This window comes from Oncorhynchus kisutch, linkage group LG9 (assembly GCF_002021735.2).
Source record: "Oncorhynchus kisutch isolate 150728-3 linkage group LG9, Okis_V2, whole genome shotgun sequence".
In the NCBI taxonomy this organism is placed as follows: domain Eukaryota; kingdom Metazoa; phylum Chordata; class Actinopteri; order Salmoniformes; family Salmonidae; genus Oncorhynchus; species Oncorhynchus kisutch.
In genome coordinates, this window is record NC_034182.2 from 39,994,088 (window position 1) to 40,011,703 (window position 17,616).

Genomic DNA, 17,616 nt, shown 5'->3' on the forward strand with positions numbered 1-17,616 from the left:
CCAGGTAGGCTAGTTGAGAACACCTTTATTTAACCAGGGAGGCTAGTTGAGAACACCTTTATTTAACCAGGTAGGCTAGTTGAGAACACCTTTATTTAACCAGGGAGGCTAGTTGAGAACACCTTTATTTAACCAGGGAGGCTAGTTGAGAACACCTTTATTTAACCAGGGAGGCTAGTTGAGAACACCTTTATTTAACCAGGTAGGCTAGTTGAGAACACCTTTATTTAACCAGGGAGGCTAGTTGAGAACACCTTTATTTAACCAGGGAGGCTAGTTGAGAACACCTTTATTTAACCAGGTAGGCTAGTTGAGAACACCTTTATTTAACCAGGTAGGCTAGTTGAGAACACCTTTATTTAACCAGGTAGGCTAGTTGAGAACACCTTTATTTAACCAGGGAGGCTAGTTGAGAACACCTTTATTTAACCAGGTAGGCTAGTTGAGAACACCTTTATTTAACCAGGTAGGCTAGTTGAGAACACCTTTATTTAACCAGGTAGGCTAGTTGAGAACACCTTTATTTAACCAGGTAGGCTAGTTGAGAACACCTTTATTTAACCAGGGAGGCTAGTTGAGAACACCTTTATTTAACCAGGGAGGCTAGTTGAGAACACCTTTATTTAACCAGGTAGGCTAGTTGAGAACACCTTTATTTAACCAGGTAGGCTAGTTGAGAACACCTTTATTTAACCAGGTAGGCTAGTTGAGAACACCTTTATTTAACCAGGTAGGCTAGTTGAGAACACCTTTATTTAACCAGGGAGGCTAGTTGAGAACACCTTTATTTAACCAGGGAGGCTAGTTGAGAACACCTTTATTTAACCAGGGAGGCTAGTTGAGAACACCTTTATTTAACCAGGTAGGCTAGTTGAGAACACCTTTATTTAACCAGGTAGGCTAGTTGAGAACACCTTTATTTAACCAGGTAGGCTAGTTGAGAACACCTTTATTTAACCAGGTAGACAAGTTGAGAACAAGTTCTCGTTTGCAACTGCGACCTGGCCAAGATAAAGCAAAGCAGTTTGACATGTACAACAACACAGAGTTACACATGGAATAAACAAAACAGTCAATAATACAGTAGAAACAAGTCTATCTACGATGTGAGCAAATGAGGTGAGATAAGGGAGGTAAAGGCAAAAAAGGCCATGGTGGTGAAGTAAATACAATATAGCAAGTAAAACACTGGAATGGTGGATTTGCAGTGGAAGAAAAAAATAATGGGGTGCAAAGGAGCAAAATAAATAAATAAATAAAATACAGTAGGGAGAGAGGTAGTTGTTTGGGCTAAATTATAGGTGGGCTATGTACAGGTGCAGTAATCTGTGAGCTGCTCTGACAGCTGGTGCTTAAAGCTAGTGAGGGAGATAAGTGTTTCCAGTTTCAGAGATTTTGTAGTTTGTTCCAGTCATTGGCAGCAGAGAACTGGAAGGAGAGGTGGCCAAAGGAAGAATTGGTTTTGGGGGTGACCAGAGAGATATACCTGCTGAAGCGTGTGCTACAGGTGGGTGATACTATGGTGACCAGCGAGCTGAGATAAGGGGGACTTTACCTAGCAGGGTCTTGTAGATGACCTGGAGCCAGTGGGTTTGGTGATGAGGATGAAGCGAGGGCCAGCCAACGAGAGCGTACAGGTCGCAATGGTGGGTAGTATATGGGGCTTTGGTGACAAAACGGATGGCACTGTGATAGACTGCATCCAATTTGTTGAGTAGGGTATTGGAGGCTATTTTGTAAATGACATCGCCAAAATCGAGGATTGGTAGGATGGTCAGTTTTACAAGGGTATATTTGGCAGCATGAGTGAAGGATGCTTTGTTGCGAAATAGGAAGCCAATTCTAGATTTAACTTTGGATTGGAGATGTTTTGATGTGGGTCTGGAAGGAGAGTTTACAGTCTAACCAGTCACCTAGGTATTTGTAGTTGTCCACGTATTCTAAGTCAGAACCGTCCAGAGTAGTGACGTTGGACAGGCGGGTAGGTGCAGGTAGCGATCGGTTTGAAGAGCATGCATTTAGTTTTACTTGTATTTAAGAGCAATTGGAGGCCACGGAAGGAGAGTTGTATGGCATTGAAGCTTGCCTGGAGGGTTGTTAACACAGTGTCCAAAGAAGGGCCAGAAGTATACAGAATGGTGTCGTCTGCGTAGAGGTGGATCAGAGACTCACCAGCAGCAAGAGCGACATCATTTTATTGTGGGAAGCTTGTGGAAGGCTACCCAAAACGTTAGACCCAAGTTAAACAATTTAAAGGCAATGCTACCAAATACTAATTGAGTGTATGTAAACTTCTGACCCACTGGGAATGTGATGAAAGAAAATAAAAGGTGAAATAAATCCTTCTCTCTACTATTATTCTGACATTTCACATTCTTAAAATAAAGTGGTGATCCTAACTGACCAAAAACAGGGATTTTTTTTTACTAGGATTAAACGTCAGGAATTGTGAAAAACTGAGTTTAAATGTATTTGGCTAAGGTGTATGTAAAACTTTCGACTTCAACTGTAGTAACCAAAAAAAAAAGTGAAACAAATCAAAATATATTTTATATTTGAGATTCTTCAAATTGCCACCCTTTGCCTTGATGACAGCTTTGCACACTTTTGCATTCTTTGGTTTTTAGTAAATTATTTAAAATAAAAGGCAGAAATATTACATTTACATAAAGTTGAAGTCAGAAGTGTCACCTTAGCCAAATACATTTAAACTCAGTTTTTCAAAGGAGGGGGGGGGGGGGGGGGTATGAGGTGGGGGGGGGGGGTATGAGGAGGGGGGTAGTCATCTGGTTCTTGGGGAAGAATGGAAGAAGAGGAAAAACCAAAACCCTACAGGAGGTGCTGTCGATATTACAACCAAAACCCTACAGGAGGTGCTGTCGATATTACAACCAAAACCCCACGGAAGGTCATGTCGATATTACAGCCAAACCCCCACAGGAGGTTTGATCGACAATACAGCTCCATCAGCCTTACATTTGCACTTACAGAGGAGTCCTGACACACACACACACACACACACACACACACACACACATGCTCACCAGTGGAGGCTGCTGAGGGGAGGACGGTTCATAATAATGGCCGAAATGGAGTGAATGGAATGTCACCAAACCCATGGAAACCATGGAAACCATGTGTTTGGTGTATTTGTTACCATCCCTCTAATTCCACTCCAGTCTTTTCCGCGAGCCAGTCCTCCCCAATTAATTAAGGTGCCACCAACCTCCTGTGTGGCACACATACACACCACAGGAGGTTGGTGGCACCTTAATTGGGGAGGGCGGGCTCTCGGTAATGACTGGAGTGGAATCAGTGGAATGGTATCAGCAACATCAAACACCTGGTTTCCATGGTTTCCATGGGTTTGGTGACATCCCATTCACTCCATTTCGGCCATTATTATGAGCAGTTCCCCCCTCAGCAGCTTCCTGTGGGACACATACTGAATGTATGCATAAACACACACACACACACACGCACACACACGCACAAACACACACTGTTAGTGTAAACAAATCTGCTCACACACATATTCATGAGTCTACTAATGACGTGACGGCGACACGCTAATCTAACATGGTTTTACTGAGCATGGCTGTGACTCTGGAAATAAAGGGACAGTAATCTGTGTAACACATGTAGAGCTCCGGAACTCAGGGGACAGTAATTTTTGTTACACATGTAGAACAAAGAGAGTTTCCACTAGCTTCTATAGCCACAAAGTCAGATTCCACAGCCACAAAGTCAGATTCCACAGCCACAAAGTCAAAATTGGAAAAAAAATAAAAAATGCTTTTTGCTAATACTTTAAGGTGAGGGTTAGGTTTTAAAATCACATTTTAAGAAGATAAATTGTAGAAAAGGGCGGGATTTATGACTTTGTAGCTAGTGATTACCAACAAAGAGGCTAGATATTGTTGCTACATGAAACCAGATGGGGTACAAATTGGAATTGTGCTCTGGGAATTTCCCTGGGGCCACACATATCTCACTAATGAGAAAGAATAACCTATATTCAATATGGGAAATATGACATTTGCATGCAGGGAATTCATTTTACATGTTTAACCAACTGCCAAAAATGAAATGGATGGATATGAATGGTATACCTGGCTGCTCCCGTCAGAATAATTATTGCTCCACTCTTCAATTATCTGCCCAGAACCATCCTACTGTATCTTGATTGGTGTATATTTCCATCAATATAATCTCAGCTCTTTTTTTGAAATCCCCTTCACGTGCACGCCCTTTTCTTCAGACCCCGCCTTGGGTCCATTCATCTCGGTTGAGATATGGGTGTTGCCCCTGTCAATCAAACTCCTTCTCGTCGTAGGCTCTCTCACTGCTCCTCCGCTTCCTGGCCTCGCTGCACCCCATTCTGACAGCTACTAGTACCGCTTTCTCGAAGACAACTGGACCGTAGAGAATCCTCGTTGTGGAAGATTAAGAAATAGCCTTTTTTTTTTGTTGGCGGATTTATTCATTGTCCTACTTCGAAAGTTGTTTATCGGACGAGAGACGGATGGTTTTGGAAGTCGTTTTGAGGGATACGAAAGTGTAAAGGAAGGTTTTTCTTTTTTCTTTTTTTAGACCGTAACGCAGTAACATAAAGAGACGTATCTACTGTTCATGGCTGCTGGGGAAGGTGCCCAGCTGCCGGCAACAATAGCGGCCAGCCGGTGCGTGGAGAAGTCGCTCGAGGAAGCTACCGGGAGCGGTGCTCTGAACTTGTCGAACCGTAAATTGAAAGAGTTTCCCCGAACCGCCCGGAACTATGACTTGTCCGATATTACGACAGCCGGTGAGTTGTGTTTTGTCTCTGTTTTGGTGTAGATACATTTTTAAAATTTAGTTGACAATTCATAGGATGTGGAGCTAACCGTGGACAGTCTTTTGTTAGTGTTGTTGTTGTCACCTGCTTGTGTTGTAAGTATCTCGAACTAACAAGCCAACGTTAGCACCACATCCGTGAAGAAAATACACAAATAAAACAAGTTAAAAGTGTAACGTTACGAGAGGTTCCTTGACACTATCTTCAGATGTTGGACTGCCAATTCAGCCACAACATTTTTGTTTGTTTTATTCTTTCAATTACGGAGATGTATTTTTAAAATGTGTTTTTATTCGAGTTTACATTCTTGTTCTTCTGGGTCATTGGTTGTCAAGTTTAAGCAAATTTCCCCTTTCGTTTCCTGTATGATGAAAGGAGTTGCTTGCCTTTTTATAATGGTTGTGTATGAGCTTGACAAAATGTCAGTATTGTATCTCCTGCTTGAGGTTCCCTTCCTTCATTTAGTCAATTCACAACACTATCACAATGGATTGGAAGGTAATTTGAAAGATGACAATAACATTGTGAAAGTGTAATAGTGCCTAAAATGCCCGTAAGGTTGATTTGACAGTGCGATCTAAAGGAGAACTAACTCGTTTCTCGCTTTGTTGAAAGAAGATTACCCAATCCAGGTTGAAGCCTGAAATCAATCTTATCTACCCAGTGTTTTGAAACAGCGCTCCCCTCTGCTGCTTTCTGCACTCTCTGGTAATTATAACCATCTGCTCAAAGGACCTAGACCTTATACAGTGAGGAGAGACATTGGACACACACACATACATGCATGCATAAATACACACACACCCAGCTGCCATCTGTAATCCAACAACAGTAATGGATACTGTAGGGATGAATGTATCCAAGGCCTAAGATAACAACATTATCTTGATGTGCGCTTGTTTATACAAAGCGTAGCTCCATATTATAAACTAATTTATTTGATTTATTTTACCTTTTATTTAACTAGGCAAGTCAGTTAAGAACAAATTCTTATTTTCAATGACGGCCTAGGAACAGTGGTTTAACTACCTTGTTCAGGGGCAGAACGACAGATTTGTACCTTGTCAGCTCAGGGGTTTGAACTTGCAACCTTCCGGTTATTATGCTCTAACCACTAGGCTACCCTGCCGCCCCACTAGGCTACCCTGCCGCCCCAGGGTAGCCTAGTAAACTAAGAACTAAAGGCAAGACGATTTTAATTATATATATATATATATATATATATATATATATATATATATATATATATATATATATATATATATATATATATATATTTTTTTTTAAATATAAACATTGACATATGTTATTAATGGTGTCCAATTTTAGCTCTTCATTGTAACCACCTCCTAATGAAATCTGGTTATGCATTTTAATAATGCAGTTTTTCGTGAGATGCACGTTTGCAGCATCTGTTCCCAACTCCGTAATACGTCTGTCCTGTTTCTGGCATCCAATTCAGTGACTCCATTTTTCGTGGTGATTGCTATGATTACAGTGTCGTCGTCCCCCCCTTTTTTGGGAATTGGTCATAATTAACACGTTACTCCAGACACCGATGTGGCTCATACCCGGTCGTTTAGATAATGGTACTCTTACAGTTTGAATAAGGTGCTTGCTTTGGCACACCCCGCCCCTCTCCTCTAATCTGTCTGGATGTGCTATGACACAGCATCCCTGTGTGCTGATGTACAGGGACAGCTTGAGTCTGTAACTTTTTATTTCAGACTGTGTTTTTTGCTACTGTGTTCATGAGAGATTTAGGCCGGCTCGCTATAGTTGACAGTGGCGAAATAGACGTGTGTGTGTGTGTGTGTGTGTGTGTGTGTGTGCTGGTTAGTGGGACAGGTTGGGTTTTGACAGTCGGGTATGGTCTTACCCCGACTGTGGAGAAAATGTCTTAACTGTAAAATGAAGTGCCTATTTTACATCACCAGACTTAACACGTCAACGGGGAAGTCCTCAAGAAACAGAAAGGCTGTAATCTTCATCGTGGTTATCGTGGATCTCCGACGCCCTGCGACGATGACAAAGTCGGAGAGACGTTTAGATCTGTAATGGACAACTGTAACAGAGAGTCAGAACAGAGGTCTCCTTCGTGTCCTATTCCAAACTACTCTTCAGAATAAATGGCACCTGAAAGTAGCCTGATTTGATAAGGGATTACTAAAGTTCCTGTGCTAGTGCTATGGATTGAAGAGTGCAGAATTGGGGACAAGGTCCCAAACAGGCCCTAGGGTGTTAATGATAACAGTGATGGTCTCCCTCTCTGTTATCCCCCCCTCCTGGAGCAACTTCCCTTCAGGAAGTTCAGGGGTTCAGTCCCCGCCCCCTCCTCTTCCTTACACAAGTGCACATGCTCTTTGGCTCCTGTAGGAAGTATAATGTTCTAGCAAGCCAGCGAGCAGAGCAGGCCCATCCAGGAGAACAAACCCCAGTTGTGTGTACCTCTCTCTGGGTGCAACCCTCTCCCTGCACCCCTCCGAATAAGACTCAAAAATAATACTGATCTAGACACAGATTTCAGTAGCCGGTGTTGTGCAGTGGCATTCTAATAATTCCAGACGGCGGGGGTTTGGGGCCGCCCAAGCTGACATTGTCTAGCAATAACCCAAACATAATTAAACCTAGGCCTATGAAAAACTGAACCTAGCTTGCAGGGGACAGTGAGCCCCTCAGCCTCCTAAATCTGAACAGACATTGAAAACTGCTCACAGCCTAACCCAAATTCTGAACACAGCTCGCAAGGGGACAGTGAGAGGATAGGTTTTTATGTGACCTGAGCATGCCACTGTTCAAATCAACTGTTATTTTGTCACATGCTACATAAACAGTAGGTATAGACTAACAGTGAAATGTTTACTTCCTAAAATAAGGACACTTGAAAAATAACATGAGGAATAATAACAATAACTCAATAAATAAATAAATACACAATGAGGAGCGATAACTTGGCAATATACACAGGGTACCAGTACCGAGTCGATGTGCAGGGGTACGAGGTATTTGGTGTAGATGGGTACATGAGGGTAGCATTAAAGTGACTAGGCAACGGGATAGACGACAGACCGTAACAGCAGTATTTGATGAATCAAAGGAGTTAGTTCTGGTAGCAATTGGCGTTGAACTATTTTATCAGTCCAGTAGCAACAGTAGTAGGCTAATGTTGTTTCAGGGAGCGCTTGAAAAATAGTTGTTGCTGGGACCTCTGTTACACTATCATAGGAGCTCTTTTGGGGGAGGGGGGGGGGGGGGGGGAGAGAACCCTTGCAGCTGAGAGATGCATTAATTAAAGGAAGGGGGATGGGAGGAAGCGATGGGCGGAGAGGGGGAGGGAGGCCCTTTGATGGAGTAGGCTGCTTGCATTGTCGTGGTGTGTTCCCTTAAAGGTTTTTTTACTTGAGCGGGACCTCTTTCTCTCGCTCTCTTGAGCCTCCAACCCCCCCCCCCCCCCCCCCTCTTTGTCTGAGTCATGGTTTTAACCTGGCTCTCCCAGAGGTTTTCCTCTGTATCCCTCGTGCGCTCTCTGTTAGTCTCTCTCCCCGTGCTGTCTCTTTCTATCCCTTGGGCTCTCACGTTCGATCTATCTCGTTCCTCTACCTCTCCTTCCCCCATTCCATCTCTATGGGATCAATAAAGAGCACTGTCTGTCCTGTAATGTGTGGTCTCTGTCCCATATTTTTTTATATATTTTTGCTCCTATCCAGAGCGACTCAGTCAGTTCATTCCACTAGGTAGATAAACAACCACATTAGGGGCCTTTCACAGTAAAAAAAAACATTTTCTGTAACAGTTACTGCGACTGTTGTTTTTGAATATTCTTCCAATGTTCCTTTCTCGGTGTCTCTACAGTTACTAGACTTGTAGACGGGTTATGACATCTCACACACAGAAGAGATGGCATGAGTTTTAATGGAGCGCATATGCTCAAGATCAGTCAAGTCTAGTGTGTGTGTGTTCAGGTTTAGCCGCTCGGTTGGGTGGAGCCTGTCGTCATGGGAACCGTGCCCACACTGAGGAGGTGTACTGGCAAGAGGAACGTTCCAGAACATTTAAAGAAAGAAAGAAAGAAAGAAAAAACTGTTTGAATCCTCTTTGTCCCTTCCCTGCTCACAAACACCTGTTTTTAAACGGTGAGCTGCGTTCAGGGGCTGGTGTTTTGACCCGGTAAACGGGCCTTTTGGAGGTTGCTAGTGAAGAGATTGTTGACTCTTACAAATATATGTGCTCAGGTTGTCAGCTCGTGACAAATGGTGATTCACCACAACACTGAAAACAACTAAGCTAGGCTATAGGCCTATAGGAACATTGATCTGTGTGTGTGTGTGTGCACAGTATTAACCTCATTCTCTCCTGTAGTCCAAGGTGAGCTGACTCACTAGTTTTGATTGAACTCAATAGATATTCATTGATCCGTCCCACACAAAAGGTGAAAACCCCATTTGAAATCTGCCCAACGTCCACCCAGTTCCTTGTGTCTCGGTCACATGAATGACACTGCAGAGAGAGAGACCTGTGTCCACCTAGCCATTCTGTCATTTTGTTGAAGGAAATTAAACTGTCACTTAGCCCAAGTGGCCTAACCTGTCTTTCACCTGCCTCCTAACTTGTTTCCTTGGGCTTGTTCATGAAACTGTTTACTACCGGTTTCCATGGAGAAGCTTTGGAATGAAAGGGGATACATTCCAAATGGAACCCTATTCCCTATATAGTACACTACTTTAGACCAGAGCCCTATTCCCTATATAGTACACTACTTTAGACCAGAGCCCTATTCCCTATATAGTGCACTACTTTAGACCAGAGCCCTATTCCCTATATAGTGCACTACTTTAGACCAGAGCCCTATTCCCTATATAGTGCACTACTTTAGACCAGAGCCCTATTCCCTATATAGTGCACTACTTTAGACCAGAGCCCTATTCCCTATATAGTGCACTACTTTAGACCAGAGCCCTATTCCCTATATAGTGCACTACTTTAGACCAGAGCCCTATTCCCTATATAGTGCACTACTTTAGACCAGAGCCCTATTCCCTATATAGTGCACTACTTTAGACCAGAGCCCTATTCCCTATATAGTGCACTACTTTAGACCAGAGCCCTATTCCCTATATAGTGCACTACTTTAGACCAGAGCCCTATTCCCTATATAGTGCACTACTTTAGACCAGAGCCCTATTCCCTATATAGTGCACTACTTTAGACCAGAGGCCTATTCCCTATATAGTGCACTACTTTAGACCAGAGCCCTATTCCCTATATAGTGCACTACTTTAGACCAGAGGCCTATTCCCTATATAGTGCACTACTTTAGACCAGAGCCCTATTCCCTATATAGTGCACTACTTTAGACCAGAGGCCTATTCCCTATATAGTGCACTACTTTAGACCAGAGGCCTATTCCCTATATAGTGCACTACTTTAGACCAGAGCCCTATTCCCTATATAGTGCACTACTTTAGACCAGAGCCCTATTCCCTATATAGTGCACTACTTTAGACCAGAGCCCTATTCCCTATATAGTGCACTACTTTAGACCAGAGCCCTATTCCCTATATAGTGCACTACTTTAGACCAGAGGCCTATTCCCTATATAGTGCACTACTTTAGACCAGAGCCCTATTCCCTATATAGTGCACTACTTTAGACCAGAGCCCTATTCCCTATATAGTGCACTACTTTAGACCAGAGGCCTATTCCCTATATAGTGCACTACTTTAGACCAGAGCCCTATTCCCTATATAGTGCACTACTTTAGACCAGAGCCCTATTCCCTATATAGTGCACTACTTTAGACCAGAGCCCTATTCCCTATATATATATATATATATAAACCTTTTATTTAACGAGGCAAGTCAGTTAAGAACAATTTCTTATTGTTAACTGCCTTGTTCAGGGGAACAGTGGGTTAACTGCCTTGTTCAGGGGAACAGTGGGTTAACTGCCTTGTTCAGGGGAACAGTGGGTTAACTGCCTTGTTCAGGGGAACAGTGGGTTAACTGCCTTGTTCAGGGGAACAGTGGGTTAACTGCCTTGTTCAGGGGAACAGTGGGTTAACTGCCTTGTTCAGGGGAACAGTGGGTTAACTGCCTTGTTCAGGGGAACAGTGGGTTAACTGCCTTGTTCAGGGGAACAGTGGGTTAACTGCCTTGTTCAGGGGAACAGTGGGTTAACTGCCTTGTTCAGGGGAACAGTGGGTTAACTGCCTTGTTCAGGGGCAGAACGACACATTTGTACCTTGTCAGCTCGGGGGAGTCGATCTTGCAACCTTTTGGTTACTAGTCCAACGCTCTAACCACTAGGCTACCTGCCGCCCCTCCACTCTAACCGCTAGGCTACCTGCCGCCCCTCCACTCTAACCGCTAGGCTACCTGCCGCCCCTCCACTCTAACCGCTAGGCTACCTGCCGCCCCTCCACTCTAACCGATAGGCTACCTGCCGCCCCTCCACTCTAACCGATAGGCTACCTACCGTCCCTCCACTCTAACCGATAGGCTACCTGCCGCCCCTCCACTCTAACCGATAGGCTACCTGCCGCCCCTCCACTCTAACCGATAGGCTACCTGCCGCCCCTCCACTCTAACCGATAGGCTACCTGCCGCCCCTCCACTCTAACCGATAGGCTACCTGCAGAAGCTGTACAGTTATTGTTACAGTAGCTTTAATGGGGTTGTTGTGCTAGACCTGATGACACTGATTTTTAACATGTGGGTTTGAACAGTTCAACTGTGTCTGTGCTGTAGAAGCTACATGTACAGTTGAAGTCGGACGAGTACGTATATACATACATACATACATACATACATACATACATACACACATACATACATACATACATACATATAGGTTGTAGTCATTACAGCACATTTTTCAACCACACCACAAATGTCTTGTTAACAAACTATAGTTTTGGCAAGTCGGTTAGTACATCTACTTTCTGCATGACACAAGTAATTTTCCCAACAATTATTTAGAGACAGCTTATTTCACTTAAAATTCACTGTATCACAATTCCAGTGGGTCAGAAGTTTACATACACTAAGTTGACTGGGCCTTTAAACAGCTTGGAAAATTCCAGAAAATGATGTCATGCTTTAGAAGCTTCTGATAGGCTAATTAACATCATTTGAGTCAATAGGAGGTGTACCTGTGAATTCATTTCAAGGCCTACCTTCAAACTCAGTGCCTCTTTGCTTGAAATCATGGGAAAATCAAAAGAATTCAGCCAAGACCTCAGAGAAAAGAATTGTAGACCTCCACAAGTCTGGTTCATCCTTGGGAGCAATTTCCAAACGCCTGAAGGTACCATGTTCATCTGTACAAACAATAGTACGTAAGTATAAACACCAATGGACCAGGCAGCCATCATACCGTTCAGGAAGGAGACGAATTCTGTCTCCTAGAGATGAACGTATTTTAGTGCAAAAAGTGCAAATCCATCCCAAAACAACAGCAAAGGACCTTGTGAAGATGCTGGAGGAAACCGGTACAAAAGTATCTATATCCACAGTAAAACGAGTCCTATATTGACATAACCTGAAAGGCCGCTCGGCAAGGAAGAAGCCACTGCTCCAAACCCTCCATAAAAAAGCCAGACTACGGTTTGCAACTGCACATGGGGACAAAGATTGTACTTTTTGGAGAAATGTCCTCTGGTCTGATGAATCAAAAATGGAACTGTTTGGCCATAATGACCATTGTTATGATTGGAGGGGAAAGGGGGAGGCTTGCAAGCCAAAGAACACCATCCCAACAGTGAAGCACGGGATGGTAGCATCATGTTGTGGGGGTGCTTTGTGCAGGAAGGACTCGTGCACTTCAGAAAATAAATAGCATCATTAGGAAGGAACATTATGTGGATATATTGAAGAAACATCTCAAGACATCAGTCAGGAAGTTATAGCTTGGGTCTTCCAAATGGACAATGACCCCAAGAGTATTTCTAAAGTTGTGGCAAAACGGCTTAAGGACAACAAAGTCAAGGTATTGGAGGGGCCACCTCAAAGCCCTGACCTCAATCCTATAGAAGATTTGTGGGCCAAACTGAAAAAGCATGTGCGAGCAAGGAGGCCTACAAACCTGACTCAGTTACACCAGCTCAATCAGGAGGAATGGGCCAAAATTCACCCAACTTATTGTAGGAAGCTTGTGGAAGGCTAACCAAAACATTTGACCCAAGTTAAACAATTTAAAGGCAATGGTACCAAATACTAATTGAGTGTATGTGAACTTCTGACCCACTGGGAATGTGATGAAAGAAATAAAAGCTGAAATAAATCGTTCTGTCTGACATTTCACATTCTTAAAATTAAAGTGGTGGTCCTAACTGACCTAACACAGGGAAGGAATTGTGGAAAAACTGAGTTTAAATGTATTTGGCTAAGGTGTATGTAAAACTTCTGACTTCAACTGTATGTCTCACTTCACTATTTCACAGGATTTGACTTTTTTTTTTTTTTTTTTTTTTATCAAAATATTTTTGGCGGGCAGAAATGCCTTCTGGAACATGTGATCTTTCATGTGCCTTAGTTACAAAAGCGTATGCCATCTGTAAATGCGAATACAATTATTAAATAAATAATGAGCCTAGTTGGTTTAGCCTTGGAAAAATACAGGAACCTTCCCGCTAGCCATGATTGGCTGAAATAATGGGTGGGCTGGACATTCCGAGAGAGGAGTTCTGATTGGTCCGCCATGTAGCATGCTTCTGTCTTTTTTTCATGAGCTGCTAAGTATGTGAGTCTAGCACTGCTTTAAAAAAAGAAAGAAAAAATAACTGAACGCTGCCCTTAATTAAGTTAATCGCACTATCGACAGTCGCTCAGTCGGAAACCGTTTTGGTCGTGCCATGCAGACTCTCTCCGACTCTGAAAAGGAATCAGACTAGTTGGAATTTCGAGTTGGGTGACCGTTTTTTAAATTTTATTTCCCCATTCTGAGTTTTTTGTTGTTGTAGTTCCCAGTTTTAAACGTGGCATTAGAGTTGTGATTTATGGTAGCTAGCTAAACAATGAACAAAAACAAAAAATAACTGCACTTTTGCAAGAAACCATTTCACTGTTTCACCGTTTACAGCTTCTGTATCCTGTGCATGTGAAGAATAGTCTTTTGATTTTATTTGAAAGAGTGTGTGTGTGTGTTTACCAAAAACGGTATTGTGAACAACATGACCTGCACCAAGTCAGATTAGGATAAAGGCCAAGGACTAGATAACAGGCATTTTTACCTGGAGATTTTCTTATTGTAGGCTACTACTTTCAACACTTTTAGTCTTCAAATCTTTGGTTGTTTACTGCACTACCTCACTCACTCAGTTTAGTACATGGCCTCACATGTGAATCCTTGAAGAGATGGGTGGGGCTGAGGCTTAAGAGGGTGTGAACGATGCTCAATGGGTGTAGACAAATCGAGCTCTCCAGTAGGTGTACCAAAACATTCAAGGGTCATTATCTCAAAAGTGGCGTTACAAGTTTATCAACTTTCCAAGCTGAATTACTTTCTCCTTGTTCCTCAACTGCTGTGTATGATATATAACATTTTCTAGCACTGAGTCTACTTATTAACCAATGTAATAAATAACAATTTCATGATTTGTTACATGGAAACAAATCCATGTGGTGGGTCACACCGTCGGTTGGTTGAATGTTGCTACTTAAGACCGAATCGAGGCGGTCGGTTATCTTCTCTCGTCTCTCTGCAGCAGACATACATACTATACATACTATACATATATACATATATACATACATACTATACATACTATACATACTATACATATATACATACATACTATACATACTATACATACTATACATACTATACATATATACATATATATGGAAACAAATCCATGTGGTGGGTCACACCGTCGGTTGGTTGCATCTGTTTCACTTTGAGTATTTTATCTCTTGAGCAGTGCTCTGCTTCCCCCCCCCCCCCCCCCCCCCCACTGTTGCATTTCCATCACACTGCGGATGTGGGTGTGCATGCTCACTCAAACTTCTGCTTTCTCTCTTTTTCTACTGAATCCTCCGTATCTCTCTCTCTCGTCCTCCCTCTCTTGGTCTGTCTCGCTGTATCTACATTCTGTATTGATCTTTCTCTCGTTCGTTAGCTTGCTCTCTCTGAGCCTTGTTCTCTCTTGTTCTCTCTCTCTGAGCCCTGTTCTCTCTCTCTGAGCCCTGTTCTCTCTCTCTGAGCCCTGTTCTCGCTCTCGCTCTCTCTCTCGCGCTCGCTCGCTCTCTCTCGCTCTCTCTCTAGCCCTGTTCTCTCTCTCTCTGAGCCCTGTTCTCTCTCGCTCTCTCTCTCTCACGCTCGCTCGCTCTCTCGCTCTCTCTCTCTAGCCCTGTTCGCTCTCTCTCTCTCTAGCCCTGTTCGCTCTCGCTCTCTCTCCGAGCCCTGTTCGCTCTCGCTCTCTCTCTGAGCCCTGTTCGCTCTCGCTCTGAGCCCTGTTCTCTCTCGCTCTCTATAAGGGTTAGTAAATCCTGTTAGTCGGCTCTCTCTCACAGCACAGCAGATGGTGAGGGGAATCCCTTTCGCTCCCCGGGGGAATTAAGGAAAGATAGAGTTACTTGGGTTCAATGTCCTCCAGCCCCATAGATACAGAACTACCACGGGTGTATTCAGTCAGTGATGTGAAACCTTGGCAACGTCACAGATGGGAATGGAATGAATAGAACAGACGTGATCACTTATTCTACCCGACAATCCATATCTGTTTTAATCTACACCATTTCTATCTGCACATTCTGCAACGGTCGTCCTGAACAGGCCTCTGAACTGTTGCACTTTTCAACGACCTCATCACTGTGTGTTTCGATGTATCTCTGTGGGGTTGCCAGGTTTGAAAGGTCCTCCCTCCCTCCCTCCCTCCGGTGTCATAGATACTGTTGCAGTGCCCTGGGCTCTGTTGAGTAATTCTTAGAATAAGAGGTTGTTGTCTGGCAACCGAACAAGTTCAACCCCAAACAGCTTTTTGACTTTTCTTTTCCTTTCTGTAAGTAGTCATTGCATGTCTGTACAACCCTGTAGGTTTGGTAGTGGTAGTCATCTAGGCTAGCTAGTCAGTTACTCACACTGACTATCTCTAGGCCACTCTAACCTAGGATCCATCAAACAGCACCCTATTTGCTACCATATGTAAATGCAGTCCCAGTCTTCTGGACCACCGGCCAGTGTATGTTGTACAGTAGGCTGTGTAACCTAGAGGCCAACATGACCTGTTCTAGTTCACTACAGCCCATTGCTGAACGAGTACCCAGTCACCCTGTCATTGTCCCGCTGTGCTGGTGTCTCCCATTTGTGATGCACAAAGCACATTCTGTCAACTTGGGTAAATAGCCTAGCTACTATTGCATTAGCCTAGGACAGTTTCTCTTGGGGATGGGCCTGTAGTAAGCCAACCATTTGGGTAATGGCCCTATCTGAAAGCCCTGTGTTTGTCTTTCAGTGCACTGTTATAATGTGTGTGTGTGATAAATTAATAGACTTGCGTGGAACGGTGTAGTCTCTCCTGTCCTGGTCTGATCTGTTCTGAATAATGAAAGCAGGCACTGGCTGTGTGTGTGTGTGTGTGGCTCTGCCATCTTATGTAACTGAAAGCCATAAGCTTCCTGGGGTGTTGACTTTGGTGTGTCCAGATGGTTTATTCACTGGGGCTCTGTGCCACGTGAGACCGCAGGGCCGGCTGTGTTTAGAGGGAGTGTGTGTGTGTGTGTGTACAGAGAACCAGACCCCACCAGCAGCCCTACAGACAGCATACCATAGTTTAGTTCAGTCAGCCAGGACATTGACTATTACAGTGCTTCCACAGGGAGGATAATGAATGAACTTTCTGTTCATCAAACCAACACTACACACACCATAAATCTGCACTAACCCTTTTTACAACTCTCAATAACCCAGATTTGAATCTAAACTGATCAAATTAAATAAGTTGTCTAGCAACAACTGGGGGTGAGTGAGGGAGTGTATTGGCGACACACACCTGTTTGCCATTGGAACCAAAGCAACCGCTCATTCCTGCTAGAGACTAGGGGATACAACAGTTGTTGACAATTGACGTCAAATCGTACCCCCACTGTCCTCTCCTCTCCTGCTGCTACTGCTGAAACCGGTTTTGACACCACGCACGCTAGCCAACAGTCGTCATGGTGATTGGAGGGGTGTTCACACATTCCACGTCTCCGTCCGGGGCTGTATGTCACATTCCTCTGCTGTTCCGTCCGTGGGGGTTTGATATTTCACAAGCACGTTGTGATATTTCGTACGTTTCCTGTTTTGGCGAACCCGAGATGATTGTGCACTCAGCTAGTCTGTTGGATCAATATGTTAATTTTTATTGAGTTTGCTGTCCTCGTCGAGTTTGGATCTGATAGCAGATCAATGTGTGCTCCAGCCAAATCCTCTGTTGTCATGCACAGATGTGTGTCATGACAACGAATTGACTGTTGTCTGAAGCAGCTGACTTTAAAAAAAAAAAAAAATGGAATTTTTTTTAAATTGTGTTCAAAACTACACAATACACATTTTGATATTACACATTATCCATCATAACAATAAAAAAACAAAATGGACGTTTGTACAAACAATATAACTATGTACATAGGTTACTGTCAGGAGGTTATAATTATGAGTACACAAAATGAATCACACAGGGAGGAAGTAGCGGTTCACAATGCAATAACTTTACCCAATACAGTTAATGATCTTCTCAGAAAATAAAACTAGATTATTTTTTTGTTTAGTGTCGAGTTGTTCACGTTAGTTACTATTACACA

The 17,616-nt window shown here is 43.3% G+C and overlaps 1 protein-coding gene across 4 annotated transcripts in view; it reads left to right on the plus strand.

Moving 5' to 3' along the window:
* The first annotated feature begins 4,325 nt into the window (after window positions 1-4,325).
* The window catches only part of lrch4 (leucine-rich repeats and calponin homology (CH) domain containing 4), a 53,134-nt gene continuing 39,843 nt past the window's right edge, over window positions 4,326-17,616 (plus strand). The window contains exon 1 of one of the 4 annotated variants that reach the window (XM_031832583.1): window positions 4,326-4,804. In XM_031832583.1, coding sequence (XP_031688443.1) covers window positions 4,633-4,804 — 172 coding nt within the window. In that variant the 5' untranslated portion in view covers window positions 4,326-4,632. Of the gene's footprint in view, window positions 4,805-5,448; window positions 5,543-17,616 lie in introns of those variants that run through there. The other 3 variants (XM_031832585.1, XM_031832587.1, XM_031832586.1) reach the window with 3 other exon arrangements.